We start from the raw sequence: 23070 nt of genomic DNA on the forward strand, positions 1-23070 counted from the left end.
CTGAGGCTAAGACCGAATTGACAGATGTCAGTCTTAAAGGTGAAATGTATACAAGAAGAATCTCTATTTCTAGACACTCACTGAAAAGATGATTTAGAAGTTTGAATTGCATTTGAACTTTTTTCCTTTCTAAAAACAAATATTTCAAAATCGCACCTTGTTTTCTTTTTCAATAATAGACAGCCTGTTCGTTACTGCAACTATGTGCCAAAAGTGAAGAGATTAATGATGGAATGTTCAAAAGCTCCAAAAATATACCTATCCTTCACACTTTCTTGATAAAACACATCAACTTCACTAAAATTACTGGAGATCTCTCCATGGGGTGAAACCTACCAGGCCGTTTCCGAAGCGCCCCTGTGTTTCCACCTTGGTGATGACCATCAGTTTGTACAGATCGATCTGGAGATATTCGTAGGAATTCTTATTCAGGATATTTTTGGGGCACCACGCTCCGCCCTGCCACTCCTTTCGTATTCTGCAAGGGAAAAAAATTGTTCTAAGTTCATGGATCTGTCGTCAGTTAATGTTTTAATGTTTAAAAAGAAACAACACTGATCATAAATAATTCTTTGAAATAATACATGTAGATAATGAAAGTTCCAAAGCAGGTTAACTTAATGGGTAAATATGAAGTTTTTTGTTTTTTGATAATAATAAAATAAGAGGATTAATTCTCTCTTGTGACTCATTGTGACATAAACCATAATTACCGGTAATAAATTCAATGCAAGTTATCTGATAAATAACCTAATAAAATGGTACACTAGAATCAGAATTACATATCATTTAATATTCATGCAAAATTCATGCATAAGCAAATCTTCACTGCTTACATGTTTCTATAACTTTTTTTTTTAAATCTTACTTTAAATCTAAAATGAGGCCATAATGCCACCCCTCCCATTTACTCATGGCAGAAATGTAAGCAAATCAATGTATCACGAAAAATATTTCCTCAAAAATCAACTCTCCACTCAGTGTGACATAAAAAAACTCATAATATCTGTAGAAAAGAATATTTTACACAAAAAATATCTATACTGTTTAAAAATTTGGCAACTTATAGAAAAAATTCTATTAAAATGAGTCCTTCAGAATGGCTTTATATCAAAGGCGTGATACATGCAGACATGGGTTTTCACTTAAATCAATCTATTTTCATATCTGATATAATTTATGGTCTTTCTTGGAAAACATAAAGGAGGGAGGGAAAGAGAAACAGTTTTCGCAGGAACTGTGTTAACTATACTTGACAGACCAATTACCAACTGCTGAATATCAATTAAAGCTCTCAAAGAGAAAGAAGTCAAGACAGGAATTCTGTGCAGTTTGATGAGTCTGAGGCAATACAAAGCTTGGTGTGATGAGAAACAGGAGGGGCCTCGGAGTGGGAAGTTTACTCTTTTATTCTCTCTCAATAGTCACTGCGTTTTGTTAAGAACTAGATGTCCCAAAGTCAACATCCAAAACGCACAATCCTTGAGGTTAAAAGAACCAGATCCGTGGATGAGGCACCTGATCCATCCTGAGTTCCAGTTAATGAAATACTAATTCCAGAGCTGTTATAAATCTACATTTATTGGAAAGTAAACAAGAAATGGTGCCATGTGCCAGAAGAAAGGCGATTTGAGTTGATTGAAAAATAACGATATAATTCAGTGATGACTTCACTGGCATTAAGAGAGATTTCAGGGCTTCCCCGACTCCATCTTCTGGAATTAATACACAATAAATCCCCTGTAAGGCAGAAAATTGATAAATTTTTACCTCAATTTCCCTCTAATTTCTTAACTTGATGTTCATAAAGACATTGTGGCAGCCATCTGGGCTATGTTTTGTTTATCAACTCACACGCTTCTTCTAACCCAACAACCTACACTCTGTCTCCAAGCACCAAATGGCCCTTATAAATATACCAATATTGTAAACTATCAAATCCACACAGCAATTTGTACCCTTTTTAAAATGAGATGATATTACCCAGCCTACTTCAAACCTCAACAAAGGCAAAGACAAGAAACCTACGAAAGTCTGTATCCTCAACTCTATTCGTGCAGCCATTCATTTGGACTGTATAAACAACCAGGAGGAAATTAAATGTAGCTGACTTTCTAATCTGTCTCACATTCCCTGATCATGTGTTAAATGGGCTGTATAGAAATATCACATGAAATTTCCCTTAGCCATCACGCCAACCTCTATCACCAATGGCTGGGTGTTGACCAATTTCTAGAGAAACTGATCCATCATGTGACTTTTACTCACAGTCCCAGACTCATCCATTACTCAATATACCACTGGATCTCTGCTTGTCTGTCCATAGGGGACGGAGCATCTACAGGTAATTACCACCATCTATCACTCAGTCCGCATCGCATCCCGTAACACACAAATCGCTGCAGCACTTCACTTAACAGCTTCTGGCGACAGACAGGCGGCTGGTTTACAGTAATGGGGGACTACAGCCCACCTCAGGGATCAAACCATCTACATCTATAGTGGTCTACAATAGGAGAGGGACCAGGAAAGGTGCTGCTGGTTAAATCAAGTACTGGTACTAAACTTCAAGCTAGAAAGCAGGGAAACACCATCCATTTGCAGTGGATAAAAAAATCATAAAACATCACAGCTTTTCCACAAGGGAGATAATCCCATTTCAGCAGATTAGATGGAAATTCTGTCCTGAAGACTGTTGGAGATCGATTTTCATTATCTACCTGATTGGAGTTCAGCTACGGGTGACATAAAGAGACAAAACCATTATACATGTATCTTGTTTCCATGAAAACAGATTCTATAAAGACAGTTAGCACAGGACCGAAACACATTAATAAACCATTCAGGTCTACAGGGTATTAGCAAAACAAACACTAGAAATAGTCTCTGTTCAACCAAAGCTGTCATGATCAAATATCTAGTAAATACACAGATGACAGCCGATTTGTATCGATAGACAAGCTATCACACAAAAAATCAATCCTCCCTTTTTATTGCACACTTTAAAGTATTAATATAAAAACATACATAACATAAAAAATGAGCTTACTTTTCATTACAAAGCAACAAAAAGGGCCATAAAGTGTTTGTCAGAAAGCAAAGGATGTGCCTTGAGCTAGCTGTGCCATTGTTAAGCATGGCAGATCATGAAGCAGCTGTGGATGCTATAAAGTGAGGGCAGCCAGTGCCAGCCCAACTGTATCCCAACAAGGTCAGCTGGGGTCACGGTTCTGTACCCTGCCTTGTCAAGTCATATTTTCTAATTACTGCATAATCTGAAAATCCTCAAGGGAAATGGTTACATCTGGAATAATCAAAGAAAACTGGAAATTTTCATAATTTTCCTGTCAAGTTGGACACTGGTCATTAACAGGATTTCTAGGGAGGGGATAAGCTCAGGTTTCTTTGCATTTTCCTCAAATCAAGGTTACCAGACTTAATTGGGTTTTCTGCTGCAGGGATTACTATAATTAAAAGTCTCTTTGAAGCTGTCTTTAGTAATTCTTATTCGATTCAGAATGTGCCTGCCTCTGAATTATATATGAAAGGATTGAAATCCCATCTTCCTGGTGCAAGACTGAAGTTCTTATTACATAAAATACCACACAAGGGAAGACCTCATACCACAAATGCAATGTATTATACAGGTTGACATTTCTACTGATGTCAATTTATGCTACTGAAGTAAATTAAAATGCCTTGAGGTTATCTATAGAGATCCAGAAGAAGAAATTCCAAGTTCTCATGCTTACTGGTTTAATAGTCAAACCTTTTCCTTTTTTTTCTGTAAAAAACTTTACTTTTCTACAGTAAAATGGCAGGACTTTTACGAACTCAGATGAAGAAGAAGTCACATGAACAAAGATCTAAGTACAGAGAGATAAATCTAAATCAGTGTAAGAAGACAGATGATGGCCAGACAGAGGTCTGTACTTTCCATGTAACAGTATACATTTCTGAACTCTCACTCTGTGAAGGACTCGTCTGATGACAGGCATGAGCCAGTCAGCAAGGATCAAGGCAATCCTAAGACATGTCAAGATCCCTGCACTAGTCCCGATTAGCATCTCTGATGAACCCATGACAACCTTTGATCAACCAATATCAGCATCTCTAGCCGGGTTCTTCCTTGTTTGTTATAAGGAACACCTGGAACTCATTGTGTTCTAAATGACCCGTTTTTATATCTACTGTATATAATATGTGTTGAGACAGTGAGACACCAAATCAGATTGGCCATCGGAATTTTTCGTCATGTAAGGATAAAAAAAATAGAGTACATAGAATTAATGTTTAAAAAGTAAATTATTCTCTTTGTTTGTTATTAATAGAGTTTGATGACTCAGGTACTGGGAGAAATCATCAGATTCTGCAGTCTGCCACAATTCTCAACAGAGAACACTTGTACATCACTCCATACACAGCAAACTCTGTTAATGCAGGGGTCTGGAAATTTTTTTTACTTATATCTTCTGTGTCCAATTCAATTTCCTAGCTGAGAAGCAAGGTCTGCAGATCCCTAATTTGATTTCTGTGCCTCAGTCCACTTTTGCTGACAGTGCCTTAATCCATCATCAATCAGACTGGCCACTGATTGGTGTAGAAATGGACGCAGGCTCGACAACTGCAGACTTATTAAAGGAGAGGTTCCAACCGAAATAAAATGACACCTTGATGGTCCTCAGTGCCTATGGCGTGATAAGCTTTATTACAAGAAAGCAATAACAAGAGAGGAGTCTGGCTGCTTCTAATGATTGCATGTATATCACCTTAGATATTACATCAGAATTGGTTTCCCTCCATAAGACCTCATCAGCTAATGAGTCAAAAAAGAAGATGCTGTTCAATTCTTAATGATCATTAGAAGTTACATAATGACAGAGTGAAGCGTTGCTAGGCACCCTAACAGCCATTTGCCTTCATGCAAAGAATTCCATTACACAAAACTATTTTCCCCCATTTTTTACAATGATAAACAAAAAAAATCAATTTTCTGTGTATCAATTTCAAGCAGTTCTAATTACAAAGATGTTCTGCTTTACCTGCCTGAACTTGCACATTCTGCTGTTTTCTTTACTCTGTGAACCTCTGTTAATTTCGGTCTCAGATCAAAAGCAGTCTTAATCATTTCTCAAATTCTAGGGTGACTTTTTTGCTAATTACCATACTTTATTAATGTTTGTACTTTCTGTATCCATCAACTGAACAATTCTGTCTCAAAAGTTACAAAAAAAGTTATTAATGAAAATTTTTCCCTTGATTTAAACAATAAATGTCGGCAAGACCTCAAACGAATTGGCGACTTTTGCAAGCATCATGGCAACCAAATAAATGTTTTACTCTGGATTTTGCCTAATTTCATTAATTATTCAAACTTTTTTTGTGGAATAGGCCAATAATTTATTGCTTTTTCTCATGAACTGCATGATCAAGAACAATCAAAGCATTTTTAAACCCCATTATGAGCATCAAAGAGAATAGGTTTTATTATTAAAAGATTAAACAGAACAAAATCACAATACATTTGAATTCTTCATCTTCTGCCCAAAAACTTTTGGACAAAAAACTTAAATACAGTCGTATTGTTACAAGAAAATATTTTAACACTTCTTGAAAATATTCCAAGCATGAGGACCCACACAATTTATCTGTAAAATTTATTTACAATGTTTTTTACTTTTACTATCACAGAGAATAAAACTGTCAACATGAAACCGTATTTTGATCCTATTACACACACACAGGGGAAGATCTGCTCGGGAGGAGATGGAGGGATAAGGAGAGGAGGGTGATGTAGAGAGAGCGGTTCAGGGGGTCAGGGAAGAAGCCGTATAGTCTCCAGATAGACCAATAAACATGCTACTCATATCTCAGCTCCATCTCCACTAATGTACTTTGATGTTAGCGAGTTATCAATGAGGATATTTTACATAACCCGATGCTGTCACTTTACACAAAGATGGTCTTTTGAAATGATATTTTTAGTAATTTGATCATGCTTGCTGTGCTAAGCCCATCCAGAATTAATTTTCTACACGTGTATCAGGCAGACATTTATTATCTAGGATAATACATTACGTTTTATCTTATTTAATTTTCGCAAATGTTTGGAGACCCTCTGCTTTATAGTCATTAAACTTCATCATTTTCTTGAAAGTGACTAATTAAGATGCATGTTCTTTGTAGCTTGTTTTTTACCAACTTTCCGCTGTGAAATACAATCCTGGCCTTAAGTGAAATACAAACAGGAACCTGCAATCTGTTCAGTGCAGTCGTTCACTACCTGTTCTTATTAAGAATTTTTTTTAATCCAAGATCTAAAACATCAAACATAGATTTGTACGATCAAACCAACGTCAATTCGCGGATCCTGTTACTTTTTGGCCAACAATAAAGAGGTAATTATTATGCAGCCATGCTCAAGTTTGTATCTCTAGAATTGTTCAAAATTCTTTGATCAAATCCTATGTTCAGGGGATCATAATTTCATAATATGCAGCCAAAAAGTTGATGATAATCTTTATACACCTCCAGTTTTTAAGATCGACTTTCTTTTTTGCATGCGTAACATCCGTGACTAAAAAATAACTTCAAAACAACACATATAGCTGCGTATGATGAATCAGTTTTCCTGATTTTAGCAGGGTTGAAGTTTCACTAGATTGCATGCCTTATATTAGAGTAATTCTTGATTTATTGGATTGTGGTTTTAACAGAAAATTAATCTGGATATAAATCTATTTCATCTAGAACATAATTTCCCCGCCTTTAAATTTAACCATGCAAGCATCAGTCAGCACTGGAATAAAATACCCCTCTGTAATAAATACACATAAAACATATAGATGTAGAACTATAATATTAACATAATCCCTCCAACTATCCTGGTCTAGTGAACAGATGTGCAAATCACACACATGGTGCACCCATTCTTTTTTATCCTCCTGACAATAATGAGTAGAAAGTAGAAAAATCCCACACAAAAAGCAGAGTGATGCCTCATTAGTCAACGACACAGTCGCAGATGCTGAATTCATATTGAACTCTGTATGTTTTATGACAAGGCATAGTCTCCTATATTGTGTCAGATTTTCTAGGCATGCTAAGCATGTATCCATATCTGTTCCCCTATTATTGAGGAGGCTTTCAGAGAACTTCAATCATTTACAATTTAGATGAGGCATTTTTTGAAATAAGTAATATCATACTTGTGGGTTAGCTATATGACTCATATTTGTTTTATTCCAGAAAAAATACACAAAGATTTTTTTGGGGTGGAGCTTTCATGACTCCAAAATTTGTTTTCTAAGATGGTTCCTTCATTCCAAGTCAAGAAAATGGTGAATCATCCAATCCATCTGCAGTTGACAATAAAAAAAAAATTCCATGCAGTGTCTTTGTTTTCTGAGTAAAAAGGCAGTGCTCCCTAAGGAAAGCGGTGGTCGTTCTGAGAGAGAGAGAGAAGAGAACAGGGATAATTGAATTTCCCCTGACTGCATGTCAACGCACACTTTTTTAGCGGGCCCATCTAAACAATTAACACTTTTTTCGCAATATAGTTTCATCATTTAATTCTGTGCGTCATGGAACACTGATTCTTTCCCCTTGCAATAAATGTTTCCTTTTATGGATAAACTAGCGAGAGACTAGGAGAAAAATCAATTGGGGAAATGTTTCAGGTGCGAAGCATCAAAGACCAGGCTTGAATTATCATGGATAAAAACATCATGTAGCATTGAAGCCTCCATACATCACCTTGCCATTATGAGACTTTCTGCCGACTTTATAACTGACATAGTACATGTTACATCCAGGCATTATGAGCGAGTTACATCTGATTTCTAGTCAATCGTTATCAACCTGTTCTTTAAGCAACATCATTACCATAGAAAAATTCTTTTGATGGAGTGTAGAGTTTTTCCCTTTGAACAATCTAACGAAAGTAACCATATGCATGACCTAAATTGGGGTAAATAGGACATTTTAATGCAGAGATTGAGCAAGGCATGATCAAAAGTAATTGCTAAAAGGATTTTCCAACTTTTACTTTTATGTTGAAGTCTGCTTTTACATTTCCTCTAGGCTTGTTCTCTCAAATTCCGAGTTTTGAAATGCAAATTATGTCTCCCTGCATTTTCCATAAAAATCAATATCATCAGCTTGAGACTTTGGTGTTATAAACAAGATGACAACCGAGATGCTTTGCAAACATTTTCCCTGACATGATGTATTGTAGAGAAGCTCTGAAATACTAAATGGTTCATCATTATCCAACACACAGGGAAAAATGTAATAGTCTTGTGGGAAATACAATGAAATGTCGCAATCTATCTCCATTTACATGTTTCAATTCCCACCTGCCTTCAGTGGTATATTGGATAACTAGAAAAACTGATGCAAACAAAAAATAACTGTGACATGTGCAGATGCAATTTGACAATCATTGGAGAAATTCCGGAGGTTCCAGGGGAGATCGCTGTAGTGTGACAACAGCTACGCTAGCAGTCATCAGTCATCTACACAATCATCTGATAGATCGCCATTAGTCCCTGTAGATATTGCCATGATCATTTTTAATATTACAGTCGTTAAGTATGCAATAATCTGATTACATGCCACATGTAATCAATACTATATATAGAGATAATTCTGTTAATGAATTCTAATAGAGGTACAAGAGAGAGCCCTTAAAACATTGACATTTTTTTTATTCTACTGGACTTATGAGAAATTTTTAAGACCTGTATTTTTGTGAAGACTTTCCAGTCCTGCTAATGAACTCAACATGTGATCAACATCAGATATCTATCCTTGCAAGGAATTCCCAGTCCTCCTTGGTTATACATCCAAACTCATTATCTACATGTAACCTTACACAGACTATTACATGTATTACATGCATTAATTTAACAACTGACCTTGCACTCTCGGGTCCCACTGAGCCTTCTTTGTAGGAGGAGCTGGCGGTGATCGCATCATCAGGGATAGCCCCACTCTCCATACCCAGGGCAGTCTGACATTGTCCTGAAAAACAACACAAACACATTATAGCATATCTCAAATTTCCTACCTCTGTTTTATGCTATAAAAATGAATATCATATTTCATACACAGCAAGAAAGAACTGCTCAATATCTTTAATCTAGCTATATATATTTATTTTTTTTATTTTGGTACAGATCCAGCAGCCATAGATTTCCCTTCTGCATTTAGAAGAGGTTTGTTGACATGGCAATGCATTCATTTTACATATTCTGTTGATGTGTTTCTCAAGGCCTACACGTTGTTTAAGCTTGACCTATCCTACAAAGGCCACAGAAGTTATTAGTTTTTCATATGGTTTACTCTAGCCTGAATTTATCATCACACCAAGGGAGATGAATATAAATATTTACCTAAAAGTGTTCCACTTATGAATTATGTTTATTCTGAGGATATGCATGTTTATGAAGTCAGAGATATAAGCGATACATGCAGGAGTTTTATTTTCCTTTGTTGATATAACATTCTGATATAACATCCCCCATACATGCATCATATCTTTGGTCTATCTATTTGCAAGTGCATTGTCTTTTAAGCATATGGAGAGCCATTTAAACTTTGCTCTACAGGAAAGTCTTAAAAAGCAAACTCTTAAGTAAGTTTCTGATGAGATGAATGGGGAAAATTATGCCCTATTATGAACATCCTTGTGAAAAAATAGAATATTTTCAAGCATTATAATTCTTAGCACTAGCTAAGTGATACTTTTATGTCTTTGTTCAAATCAACTATGACAAAATGATGGAAGTTATCACCAACCTGCAGCATTTAAACACCTGAAATACACCTTATCAGATCTGCAGCCAATCAGAATCCAATCTGACACTTACAGTTGGTCTATCTTAGTCTTATCAACCAATCAACTATACATGCAGATGCCAAAAGTTGTACTGGGTCTGTCCGATCCCCCTGAATGATGGGGGAGATACAGGGCATCCTTGTCTCCCTGTCTGATCGCAGGGAGTCAAAATTACTTCAGACAGTGTGATAAGCTGCTCCTTATGAATGAAATTCATTACCACTTCAACATCAAAAATATCCCCAAGTGCTGCACTGGATGTCTGAACTTTTAAACCACCTGAGAGAGGGGCTATTTAGATACATGGAAATAGTGGGGTTATTCTTTAAACAAGAGAACACGTCAAATCCGTAATTAAACATATTCAATGTGTCTCTTTATTGGTAATCAGTTGTAGAACCAATACAAAATCGTTTCATCTCTGTTTGCTGTGGAATTCAGCAACTAAATAAACCATAAAAAAATGATAATCAAACAAATTGGGCAGTGGCCTCCAAGATAACAGAACATGCTACACTGTGTTCATTGTGGAAATCAATTGATAAATCCTTAGAATTGTTTGGATATCATTAAAACAGAGGTAGGAGAGCTCTATAATTATGATGAAGTGACTTAAAAAAACAGTCCCTACAAGTGCGATCTCCTACGAGCTGAGAGAAATCGCGAGGGAGGCCTTAAGGGGAAAACAAGAGGAGATAATTCTGTTGATGTCTGCAGTTTGATATGCTTTGTTTCCCTTTGCTATTACGCCTAATGGAAAAAAAAATATATGATCAGAAATAGTGCTAACATAAAAAGTTTCAATCTCAGTTGATCAAATCAAAAAGTTATGTAACAGAGTGCAATACAATCAAATAATGGAACTTCACATAAAGTTCCTGTCTGTCTGTCTCACTAATGGCCCACAATCTATATTCTATTCAAGCAGATCAGTTTGGTGTGCAGAAAGCAGGCACACTGAATAAAAGTGATTAGTTAATAAGATCAGTGTGTAATAAAACACATTCATCACAACAAAATAAACTCATTAATACACATCATGGTGCACATTAAATGCACTATTACCCGATGTTCTATGTCACTAACATAAAAGACAGATTATCCATCTGCTTTTATCCCCACAAGTCCAAGCTTTGTTTTTGAAATTAATTTTGTTTTCAGAAAATGAATTTACTGCAATATATAATTCATTTTCTTCATCACCTTTGGGGCATACTTTGGAATGGAAAGATGGTTAAGGAAATTAGAATTGGGAGTCTCAAATTCCGACTGCCAGGCAAAAATCCACCAGAAAAGTTTGAAATGTTTGACTGGGGTAGTCAGAAAACCCTACTTAACCCCAAAGGAACAATCTTTCTAGTCTTCTGTCAGCCTTTACAGTGACTCTCACAACAATAGTTTTGTGTTTGGGCGTCATGGGTTCAGCAGACACAGGATGCAGAATAACTAATGCAGGGAAGGAAATATGAAAATGGGGTGTCTCATGAGGCTGAGGCATGTTGGGATGTTTTCACATGATATCTACAAACAGTGCAGGCTTTAGTATGTGTCAAATCTGGCAGGAAAATTAATGGGATAATAAAAGTATTAAAACTGCTCATTTTTTGCCTGTCCAATCAGAGGGCAGCCTATGATGGATCTGCTCATTGCGGTTTTTATAGCGAACCAACGGTTTTTCTTTTCAACCCCTACAACACTCAAGACACCTAGTCCACTTTCAAAAGCCAAATAGGCACCCCTTGTGTCCTATTCAAATGTCTCCAGCGCACCATCCAATGGGGTGTAATCAAACATGTAAATCAGGGATTCTGGGCGCACTGGTTTCCGATTTCCAGGTAGAAGAAACCTGCTAAGGTGCTCTCGTAAATCAGGCCCGTCAAAATGCTCTGCATGCCAGGCCGCTAACACAGCAGCCATACAAATCCACTAAATGAATTCTTTATTTTGCTATGATTGGTATCTATAAATTTGATTTCTGTCTGTGCGGAGGACAAATTTATATACCCCTGATAAAGATCACAGAGGTCTTTAGCCAGTTAGCTTTGCCATGGTGCTGAAAACCAAAGGGGTATAAATTGTAGAGTAACGACCCATTAGTTCTGTGTGTACCCTTTAATTCTCAGAACCAATTAACTCTTCATGCTTGTTTTCCATTATTTGTACTTAAACTATTTTACATGTATCATTTTTTTGCTCATAATAATACTCGGAGTACAATTGGTAAATCATATTTGACAATATATTATTGAATTTATTTTAGATATTTGATACAAGTTCTCTTATGTGGGATATAAACATGCAGTTGCTTTTGTATTTTTTATTTTTTATTTTTGTACATGATTGAATGATGAGCGTATAATCAATCAATTACATGTATCGGCATTTCTCAGAGGCTATTGGTTATCATTAGTCAAGCAAAAATTGAAAACCAAAGTCTCATGCAGGGAGCTAAAACATGCTTCCGCTAAAAGACCCGATACCTGATTTCAAAAATCAGAATGACTCCAGGTATCAAACTAGCTCAATAATTAACAACACCGCATTGCACTTCATTTTAAGCTGTCAAGATAAATAACAAATTCACAGTGCCAGTAATTGTTTTTTTCTTTAACTGATCCACAAAATATATACCATGGAAAAATCAATTTCCACGAAGTTTGCATGGTCTCTGTGCATTACCCATAGTGAATTATGCAAGTTTGGAGACATTAACTGGCTTTCCACTTTTCATGTTACATTTCTTTACGATGCATTTCTACAAAATGTACACTTTGTATCATTTATTTAAAAGGTTCCATCCACCTAACACACGATTTATGAGCAGATCCAAGCTATATTAATGTTGAAATACAGAAACGGGCTCTTTCACTCCGACACTAGTGTTATGTTACGGATTCAGTACCAATCATTTTATTCCATTTTTCCCCATTAGCAATCAATATTGGTGCTCTTCAAATTATTTATTACACATTTTTCAGTTCATTTAACATGTCCCCTCTTATTCAACATCAGACAATTGAAATACAGTGACTTGTCAAAGATTATGAATAACAGAACAGCTGGGTGCATTGTTAAACAGTATTTACAGCTCCATGATTACTTTTAGCAATTAAAACAGTTTTCCATCAGCTCTTAAGGGTGGATTTGAGGTGATTTTTTCCTTGAAATACATCAATGTGTTGGACAGGAATCAAAGATTCAGTATTTCTTTGCCAGATCTAGGTCCTAATTTTACTATCTTGCGAACAACATAAGAGGCTTAGCCACACATCTACCAAGTGTTTGATGTTGGCAAACTCATGTGATAAGTGACAATTGCATGTAGATTTGGAGGTGTTAAAAGATCTTATATTGAGTGTTTATTAGCAACATTTGAAGAGAAAAGGATTTCTTCAAATAACTCTAAACATACAGTCCATATTTCACACCCAACTACAATCAGAATTGACTTCTCTGGGCTTAACAAGGGATCAAATGGACACCATTACAGCAATGCCAATACAATATATTGCGGTCATAAATCACATTCAGAACTTACAGTTTTATCAGCTCGCAAGACAACATTTCTCTGTAAAACTAGAGATAAGGATACAGATATTTGGTGATATCAAAGTCTTTTAATGATATTCAAACCAAACCATCTCTTGCAACATGAACTACCTCAAACAATGATACTGTAGGGATGCAGGTGTAGAAGAAACTCCAAAACCAGGTCTTACACAGGGTAAAAACCAAATCAAGCGCAACAACAGGGGGAAAAATAGCTGTGTGCCAGACCTAAAATACAAGGATTTGCATAAAAAACATAAAGAACAGGAAAAATTTAACAGGATTTCAGGAGTCAATCTTGGCGTGCATTTTGTTTTTCTGCTCATGTCCTGTACCATGTGCACCTGGTAACATGCTAGCTGGTCCAGATAAGAAGGCCTCGCTATTATCACCGACATAAACCTTCATGTGTAGGTATTAGCACAGAGTTATCAGGTATGGGGAGATAACTGACCCTTCCTGGAGCCAGACGGGAGACAGTCCGGTCACATTACACAAGTAAATGTAAACCTCTAAGCTAAAGCCCCGGAAATGTGTGCGCTTACTAAATAAAAGCATTAATTATCAATTATAGCACCTGCATGAACAATTTTCTTGCCCATTTCCTTCTTTCTCATGCTTGAACCACTTGTGAAATCAGGAGGGATTTTTTTCCCTCAATACACAAAATACACAAATTTTATAAAAACACTGCTTTGTGTACCAAACATTTACAACCGTGGGCAAACAAAGACCACTCCCATGAACGATACTGGCATTCCAGCATTGACCACTAGGGGGCCAGCGCAGGCAATGACAGCCAAACTTTATGGCTGGTCATTTGTTTAGCCACACGTTGGTGATTTATGTTGGCCCTCCTCTTGTATGGCCTCACAAGAACTCACTGTTTCATGCCTAATTTACATTGATTGAATAATTAAGTGGGGGGCATCTGGAGTAAAGTAAAGGTCAGATGACCTTAGAAATTGAGGAATCCCCATTCCTCATTGTACAGGGGGTCTCTTTTCTGAAAGGTCTTCATTACTTCTAAATGTGTTGTGTCCTAGCCTCACTCTCATCAGAAAGCCATTTAGGAGATAGCAGTATCCATTTCCTCTGAAACCAGAGGAAGGGGGGAGAAACAAATAAAAACGACAATGATACAAAGCACAAAGATGCCATGCAAATGGCTGCGCATCTCTACACTTCCCAAACAATTCTTTTCATTTCTGGACAAAAAGACCTTCAAAATATCTTAAATGAAAAAGAAATAAACCATTCTTAATTGCCTGTAGCTAAGATGAATGAGCATCCCTTGGTTATTTGGGAAGAATCTTGATTTTTTGTGTGAAGTTCTTGCCAAAGTGAACTGAAATGAAGTTGATTAGCCTGCCAAATGAAACAAGCCTGCTTGAAAATGACATGAATGAAAACACGGTGCCAGGACAGAAGAAAGGATGGGAGGGTTTCTCTGTTTTCCTTATCACAATTCCATCTTCCCATCTTTCAGCAGCTAGCAATTCAAGAGGTAAAGTGGAATGTGCTGGTGTGTCAATGCAGACCTCCAGACATCCTCTAATGAAGCTCTGATTTATTTGAGGCTGTGAAATTTATTCTAATCCCTCATTACCCCAATATTGGATCTAATGATTGCAAGAAGTTTGTTTAGATGTTTATGCAAGACTTCAAACACTGACAACTCTTTTTTGCGCAGGAAACAGTTTCAGTGTGTAACCATTTCAACAGCAAGTTTCAGCCAACCCTTACCACTGAATAAATTAAAGGAACGAAATAGCATCGTTTACTGAAAACCATCTAAATTTTTGGAGCTCTTTGAAAAAAATACATTACACTAACAGGGGACATCTGTGTATTATAGATTGGTCCAACACTAGACTGTTACAGTGAACAAAGAACACACTCTAAAACTTGTCAATCCATGACAAAGTACAATGCTTCTCGGAAACAAATTAAATTCCAGTCCCCACAGTCAAAGAAGGATTTTTACAACTTCTGCAAATTAAGCCAATTTGGGCATCCTTCTCTGTAAATGCCTTGCTTTGAGCGATGTGAATGACAATTAGAAAATAATAGTTTGACAGTGTGTCAATACTTGTCACACCTGCTTCACAGCTTCCCAGAATCCTCTGGGTGAGTATGGCTCCTTGTAAATGTCCATCTTGGAAGACTCAAATAAAAATGAGTAATGCCACAGCTACAAATTTTCAAAATGTCAATATTTGTCCACTGGGGGACTCCAAAGTACAAAGATGTGTGGCCTCTATATTACCACACAATAAAATTCTTATTCAGTCATTAAGTTTCCCCTTCAGAGGACTTCAATAATGATATATAGTTCTATGGAGGATGTATGCAGTAAATCTGTCCCACACAAAGCTCTTGGGATGTCTTCACACCGGAACTCATTAACGTATCATAATCAAGGTGCATGGCTTTCAAAGGGTCAATAATATTCTTATTGTAGCAGATTTCCACCTTTTCAGGTGTGACTGACTCTAGAAGAGCAAACAAGTTTAAGCACTAACAAAGCGCTTCAACTTTGTGTGCCCTGATGTCCTCTACCTTGTGATCCAGGAATTTGCAAAAGGGTCTTAAACATTTGAATGAGATTATGGTACATCAAATGTTCCGAATGATTCCCAATTATTTCTGTCCCAAGTACAAAATTTGAACAAGTCATACTTGTACCCTGAAATTTTTAACTTCCACCCACTTTTCAAGTGGTGGTGTTTTTGTATCTGATTAGTATTCTAATCACACAGGATGTTGTCAAATATATCAATGTCAAAGAGACAAAGAAAGAACCATCAGATACCTTCCCTTATTTACCACCAATTCAGTGAGGCAACCAATAAAATCATGCGAGTTAATTAGACAGAAATGTGTTTATGATATTTCTATTTGATTAGTAGACAGTAATCTACTGAGTCTATCTGTGATAAAATCAAACAAAGCTACCCCACCCTCTTCCTGAGATTTTTTCACCAACCTGTGATGCCTATAGATAATATCATCAAAGGCTTAAGGGGCAGCACCTAACCTCTGAACTCTGCTGGGGATGTCCATATCAAAGGCTTACTTCTGTTTCTGATTCTGTCCAACACACAGCCAATAACCCCCTGATTTATTAAGACATAATTACATGTTTCGTCTGCTGATACCACAGACAAAATAAAACACTTGCAACAATTGCAGAAGGAATAATGGCTATTGCAGGGAATTTGGGGGGTAATTACTCTCTTCGAGGTGGCATACAGTCATTGCAGTAAAGCAAAGAATGCCCAGGACCAGATGGGGGAGAGGGAAAGAACTGAACATTTATATTTCAGCTTGAATGATTAATGAAATTACAGAAATAAATTGCCTTCTTTAAATTCCCTCTATCAACATTTGCATTATCTTTGTAATTTTCATCACTTCCTTCCTACAACTTTCCCCCATTGATGAAGTAATTTTGTTGTTATGCTTCCATGCATGCTGATCATTTCTCTTGATTTAATACTGGTGATTTATCAGTTAATGGCTGCCACAACAATAACCATATTGCTCCTCTAAACACTACCCTGCGTTGGTCATTGAGAGATTTTTCCAATCTCAGCATCAGGGGACGTGGCCACTGTCCATCTTCATTAACTGTCGCTAATGGATGCCGCCACTCGTGACAAGTGAAACCTTTCACAATGGCGGCATGATGGTGGCCCTCACTTGGAGACTGACTCTTCGACTCCATCTTGCCACTCTCCCCACAGCTTTGTCGAATTGTGACCGACAGGGAACTCGTAGAAAGATAACCAGAGGTCCTTGGACCCTGTTATTATACCCGCTCCTGGTGATGGGCAGGTCAGCGAAATGCAGACAAAGTAATTATCAAAGTCACTGGGACCTTTCTCTGCATGTCTTCATTTCCCCTGCAGGTCTTCCACTGATCCCAATGATTAGACAAATCAAGGTTTCAAGATGAACCAAGGAAAGATCAATGCATTGTAAGGATAAATCATTGTATGCATTATTTAGAATTTCTTAAATTTTCTTTTCAAACAGTAAGTTGGTTCTATCTCTCTTGGAAGAATGAAAGCTGCTGCTGATATAATTCAGAGAAGTGTGGACGGCCTTATTCCGGTAGAAAATTACATTACAGTCCCTATTTGCTGTCTGTCAGCATCTTGTACGGCAATGTCTCCCCTGACAAATCAAGTTCTGAACACAGAATGTGACAGGACAGCTTTTTGTGCACTTCATCACATTCTTTGCCCAGCAGACATCCCTAATTTTTAGGTCACTTTTCATCAAATTACATAATTAGCAGTAACATAATCTTCTATTATACTCCCTTTCTTAGAGCCAGAATGTCGCAAGAGGATGGAAATTTAATCAGTATCCTTACTGCTACTGGCCATTAAAGTACCAGGGGTGTTAAAGCTCTATGGCTGCATAAGATCTATTTGGACCAATAACCAAGTTTAGTGTGCTACAAAGGATAATGCAGGCTTTATATATATTACAGACCTGAATCAAATTTATCTAATTTCCCTTGCTTTTCTCAGAGAGGACTTATTCAACTGACTATTTAAAACTTGCAACTTGTATGCATTTGGTACAAAGTACACTTCACTGATAAGTAATGAACAATCAACAAACTTGCACTAATTAGCATCTGGATCTGGAAGGTTGCCATCAATTTCAAAATTGCTATCAAAATTGCACCACACATTCTGGAGAGGGAAAACTATAAAGTGTCTAGAGGGAAACAGAATTCAGTCACCTAGAAAGATAAAGCTGCATAATGACTTCTGAAGCAGTCTATTGTTCTTGTGATTTAGACTTTGATTTCTCTGTATCAATTAATTAGACAATACCCCCACCACACACCTTATCAATCGGTGTAAAGCAGAGCCAGAATAGCCGACTATACACAACAAACCTTCACGGCATTACTAATCAGTAGCAGATTTGTTTATGGCATCTAATCTTTTTCATTGTGAAAATTTTAAGGCTGAAGGGGTTTTTATTCATTGTGAAACCACTTTTCTCAGCTTTCAGTATTGTATTACTGGTAACAGTCTAACAATCACCAATTTGTGTTCCTTGCTTCTCCCGTTAGAAGTCCTTGTTTGGGAATAATGTTCATTGCTCCACCCCAATCCATCATTAGCTCTAACTCCTTTTAAAATTAGCTACACAGGTAGATATGTATTTCAATCTTTCTTTAGTTTTAAATCCCTAATCAGTTAAAAAATCGAAGGACCGTCAATTCCGTGGACATTTGAACACACACATAGCTACCCTAATGAAATCTTTGGCTCTTCAAAAACTGGCCCCTCTAATTGGCAGGATAACTGGGCTGGTATGGCTTTCTATGAAAATATTTGCTTTTATTCTTCAAAGGTAACAAAATTAATTGGGAGCGAAAAATCTGTTAACATCTTTGGCAGAGAGAGGTATCTTGTTGGGGGTACTTGCTGAATTTTTGTGAAATTCCCAGATAATTTCAACTTTTATACTTCAAAATAGGGACTTTTTTTTATTGAATTCTTTGATATGAGACTACCATTTTCACTGGGAAATTAACTGTTTGCCTGACTCAACTTCAGGTGAATAAGGACTAAAAATTTAAACCATAAAAACTTTGAACAAGTTACAACCCTAGTGTCAAGGCTCTCTAAATGTGGTACTTCACACAGGCACTTAAAGCCTCCCGAAAGCCTCAATAGTTTATCAGCAATAAGTATGTGAAGTGAGAACACAAACTTCAATGTGTGGGAAATTCGGATTTTGATGGTTTTAATGATGTCTGTGTGTGACCCGCTCTACCAACTTCTTATTGTGTAGGTCTACCTCAATACACTGACCATAATAAACCCTGAAAAATCACCAAGTAATAGATCTTTAAGTACTTCAATTATTCTAGAAGTATTCCCTAAGTAAAAAAAGTCTATATATTAGGCATACTGTCCACATTCCAAGTTCCATTTATGTATCCCTTTTGGAGACAGCTGGGAATAACTAGAGATAAAACAGGTTGATCAAACCCAATAAGAGAGGATTAACAGCACCAATGACAATCATGGAAGCTTTGGCTTTATCAGATGTCAGTATGTATCATTTCTGTAAATGCCACATCCACCCAGAATTTGCAGCCAGAACAGATTGGGCACTCTCTGACTCCCTGAAAATGACATGGTCAGTTGGCACTGGGCATTCCTACTACATACTAGTTTCATTCCAGGGTCTTATTTCGGTGGAAAAACAAGAACTCTTGACAGCTTCTGACCTACAATGCTGACAGATGTGGACAGAAACAGGCAGAAGAAAAATTAATCCTAGCTGCGATCTGATCCATGGTCATCCATTATTCAACAACTGGCCGGTTGATTCATGACCAATACAATCAAATGCTAGAGAAACATGATAAAATCAGGGTCACTTCGGCCCTACAGTAGATCAATTACTGGATCTCTAATATCATTGCTATTTCATGAACTACAGCGCAAAGAAATGGGAATGAATTAATTCAAGAAAAAGGTGCAGAGCTGTTTGGCGTTCATTGTTTGTTTTGAATTGTGTTAGCTTTTTAAAAGTTAGATCGGGAGGACAAACAAAGTTTAAACTTCAAAAACAGCATGTGTTCATTTTCCATGCTGTTTTCCTCACAACTGAATTTCAATTTGTACAAGGAAAACAAATATTTGTGAGGTTTTTTTCTTTTTCAATCACCTTACACTTTGTTCTTGCCATAAAGTTGAAAATTTCAGGTTTCTATTAGGTAAAGTTTTCACCACAAGTTTATGCTAATCAGAAATTTTCTGAACATGAGAAATAAACTTGGGTGCAGTCTTCACGTTCTCACAGAAATAAATAGTTGGCAATGACTGAGAGAAAGGGTTTAAAACCCATTAATTATCAAGTTTAATTCTAATTAACAAACAATTACAAATTTTCTCATGTGAAAGTACATTTTCATACCTAAGGCAAATGACTGCCGAGTTATAACAAATTCCTATATTTATATGATCATGTTCTTCCAATTAATCTGAATGGAAAATTGACCAATGTTAAGCCAGTGCAATATTGCGTATGCCAAAAAACGACTCTCGTGTCTATTCATAAATACGATTCATCAATTAGGCCACCAACGGTCTCTGAAACAACAATAGTTAGGTACAGGTAAACACGTCCCCTTGACATGTAGCTAGAAACATGCATTTTTTCTCTACATTATGTGTTATTAACATCACCCCAGTCTAACAATCATCATTAATCATTTTCTCTCTCTCAACAAGCTATTTTTGTCTATATGTGTTGATTTTCCTGTAAAACAGATTTTTTCCTAATTTATTTCGACACTTTTCTTTAATTTACTCTGCAGAAATACATGGGATTTTTTGGGGGGCTGAAGATTTTTCTATTTTTGAATGAGTAAACAAAAAATCAACAACAACTTGAAAAGCAAGAAGGGCTTGGTAATTATATTGTCAGGTCTTGATTGATTTCAATCCTCATACAATCGTTTGAATTTCTGCCATACACTTTAATAAGACTTAACATATCAAGTTCATCTGTAACAGGAATTTCTGCCTTTGTTATAACAGGGCTTTTTATCCTATTCTCCATTCTGGTCGAGTACACAGCAACTATATGATTAAGTTGTCATTATCAAATACCGCTATCTAATACTGCTACAATATTCCGGGGGATTAGGTAATGTGCCTCTCCTTTCCCCCCTCTGATACGGGTAGATCCATTTCACTTTCCTCTCTGTAATTCAGTCTGCCAATTTTACTTTAAAAAATTTTCTAAATTGAATTGCAAGGGTTTCAAGTGACGTGTGATATCATAATGTGTACATTTCATCTCCCACAAGCAAACGTTGCCTTGGTTTTGTAGAGAGGAAATATGTAGAGACTACATAAAGGTTATTCTTTCTAATAAATCACCTTTTTTTGCTAAAGACATGTAAATGATCATTAAGATATGCATCCAGTAAAGTAAACCTGCCATTGGAGCTTTGCACTTGTCAAATGGAATTAAAAAGATGACATCGCCAGATTTCAATGCATTCTAAAAATACTGGGGCAACCCTCCTAAAGCTTTAGAAACTCTTCCTTTAGTATATCAAGGACAACTTATGCCAATAGTTCTGCTTCTTTCACTTCAAAACCCAAGATGCTTGTCAAATCAAAAGACCACTAAATGAATGAATAGTTGAAAACGATTTAACTCTGGTGTGTGATCTATTAAAAATACATGTACAAAGTATTTGTAACTTTATGTCAACTTATAACTCTTAAGTTTGAATCTCCACTGGTTTTAGCTGAAATGCTACCAGCAAGTGACTTAGATAAATTACTATTTTCACAGTCTTTAGATGGGCCTTGACACTGTAGTGTTGAAAAAGTAAGATTAATCATGTTCATAATTCATCTGGACAATCTCCAGTGGCTCCGAATCTGTAATAATATTTGCTGTGCATGCTGACCAAAAATTGAATCAATTGTCCGACACCTCGTCGAGAGCATGTTAATATTTGTTCCCATATTCTAATCAATGAAATGTAAACACAGGTACTAGCAGGGTCCACTTTTCCACAGTCAGAAACCAGCACGGCAGAATTGGGACAAGAAATGGACAAACATGTTTACCCAATTTTAAATTTCAACTATCCAATTAACTCCTTCAAAGCGACTTGCTAAAAACGAAGCACAGGTGCAGATCTTTTCTTTCTCACACTGCTGGTCAATTTTATCAACCTGGTCAATTTTTTATCAACTTACCAAGAGAACATAACATATGGCAAAGAAAAGCATTGCACGGGCAACAGGTCCTTATATTCCCAGACCCAAACAAAATTTTCATATCTGGACTGAAACTTAGAACAAAGAGGGACATTTTATGAATTTCCAATAACCTTCCTTTTGACAGGTGGTTATAATTGATGCTCCATCAGGGCCTGTTGTAAATTATAAATTCAATGGTCATCTACTTTCTTTGCTATTAATTTCCATCCCTATCCTATATCAGTGTTTATATATGTCACTTGCTTGTCACAGAAGCTGACAACACAAACATTTCCTAGACAGATCTACATCCATTTCCCCATCACTGAAACAATCCCAACACTGATGACCAGTAATTTATGTTCTATCATTTATTATAGAACTACATCTATTGTCCAAGTTGTTTATACCAAAAGAAAATTTTGATACGCGTGGATTAACTTTTCATACAAAATAATGTCGAGGTCAAATATTTTGCTTCGCAAATTCTTGAGGAATTTAGGAGATTTTACTTAGGAATTGACTAAGGAATTGTATTACACTTTCAAAAATATGCAAATGCTATAAAATCATACAATGGTCTGGTATAATTTATTCAGATTTCTTTTATCACTGTTATAGCCACCATAAAAGGCCACCAAAAAAATCTGATTACCATTTTTTACTTGCTGATTATTTTAAATTTCATTTCCATCAATGTTATTCTGTATTGAGGCTTTGAGATTTTAATGCTGTTTATAGAAATTTCATTATGAGTATGTAACATGAAACCCTAGTTAGAATATACACCTTTAACAAGACTTGGTGAACTTAATTGTTTCATACTGAAAACAGTTTTTAATCACCTTCCATTACATTTTTCTTTGTGAGGAAGAGATACTGTAAACCGATCAAAATCGGTAAGAA

At 36.4% G+C, this 23070-nt stretch overlaps 1 protein-coding gene across 2 annotated transcripts in view; it reads right to left on the reverse strand.

Annotated features, from left to right (window-relative positions):
• LOC128156863 (discoidin domain-containing receptor 2-like) overlaps positions 1-23070 on the reverse strand; it is a 51906-nt gene that overhangs the window by 13291 nt on the left and 15545 nt on the right. For both annotated transcript variants that reach the window (XM_052819183.1, XM_052819184.1), the window contains exons 2-3: positions 8919-9024; positions 337-478 (exon numbers count right to left, since the gene is read on the reverse strand). In XM_052819183.1, the coding sequence (XP_052675143.1) occupies positions 337-478; positions 8919-9024 (248 nt within the window). The remainder of the gene's footprint in view (positions 1-336; positions 479-8918; positions 9025-23070) is intronic.

Source organism: Crassostrea angulata, chromosome 7 (genome assembly GCF_025612915.1).
Source record: "Crassostrea angulata isolate pt1a10 chromosome 7, ASM2561291v2, whole genome shotgun sequence".
Lineage (NCBI taxonomy): Eukaryota > Metazoa > Mollusca > Bivalvia > Ostreida > Ostreidae > Magallana > Magallana angulata.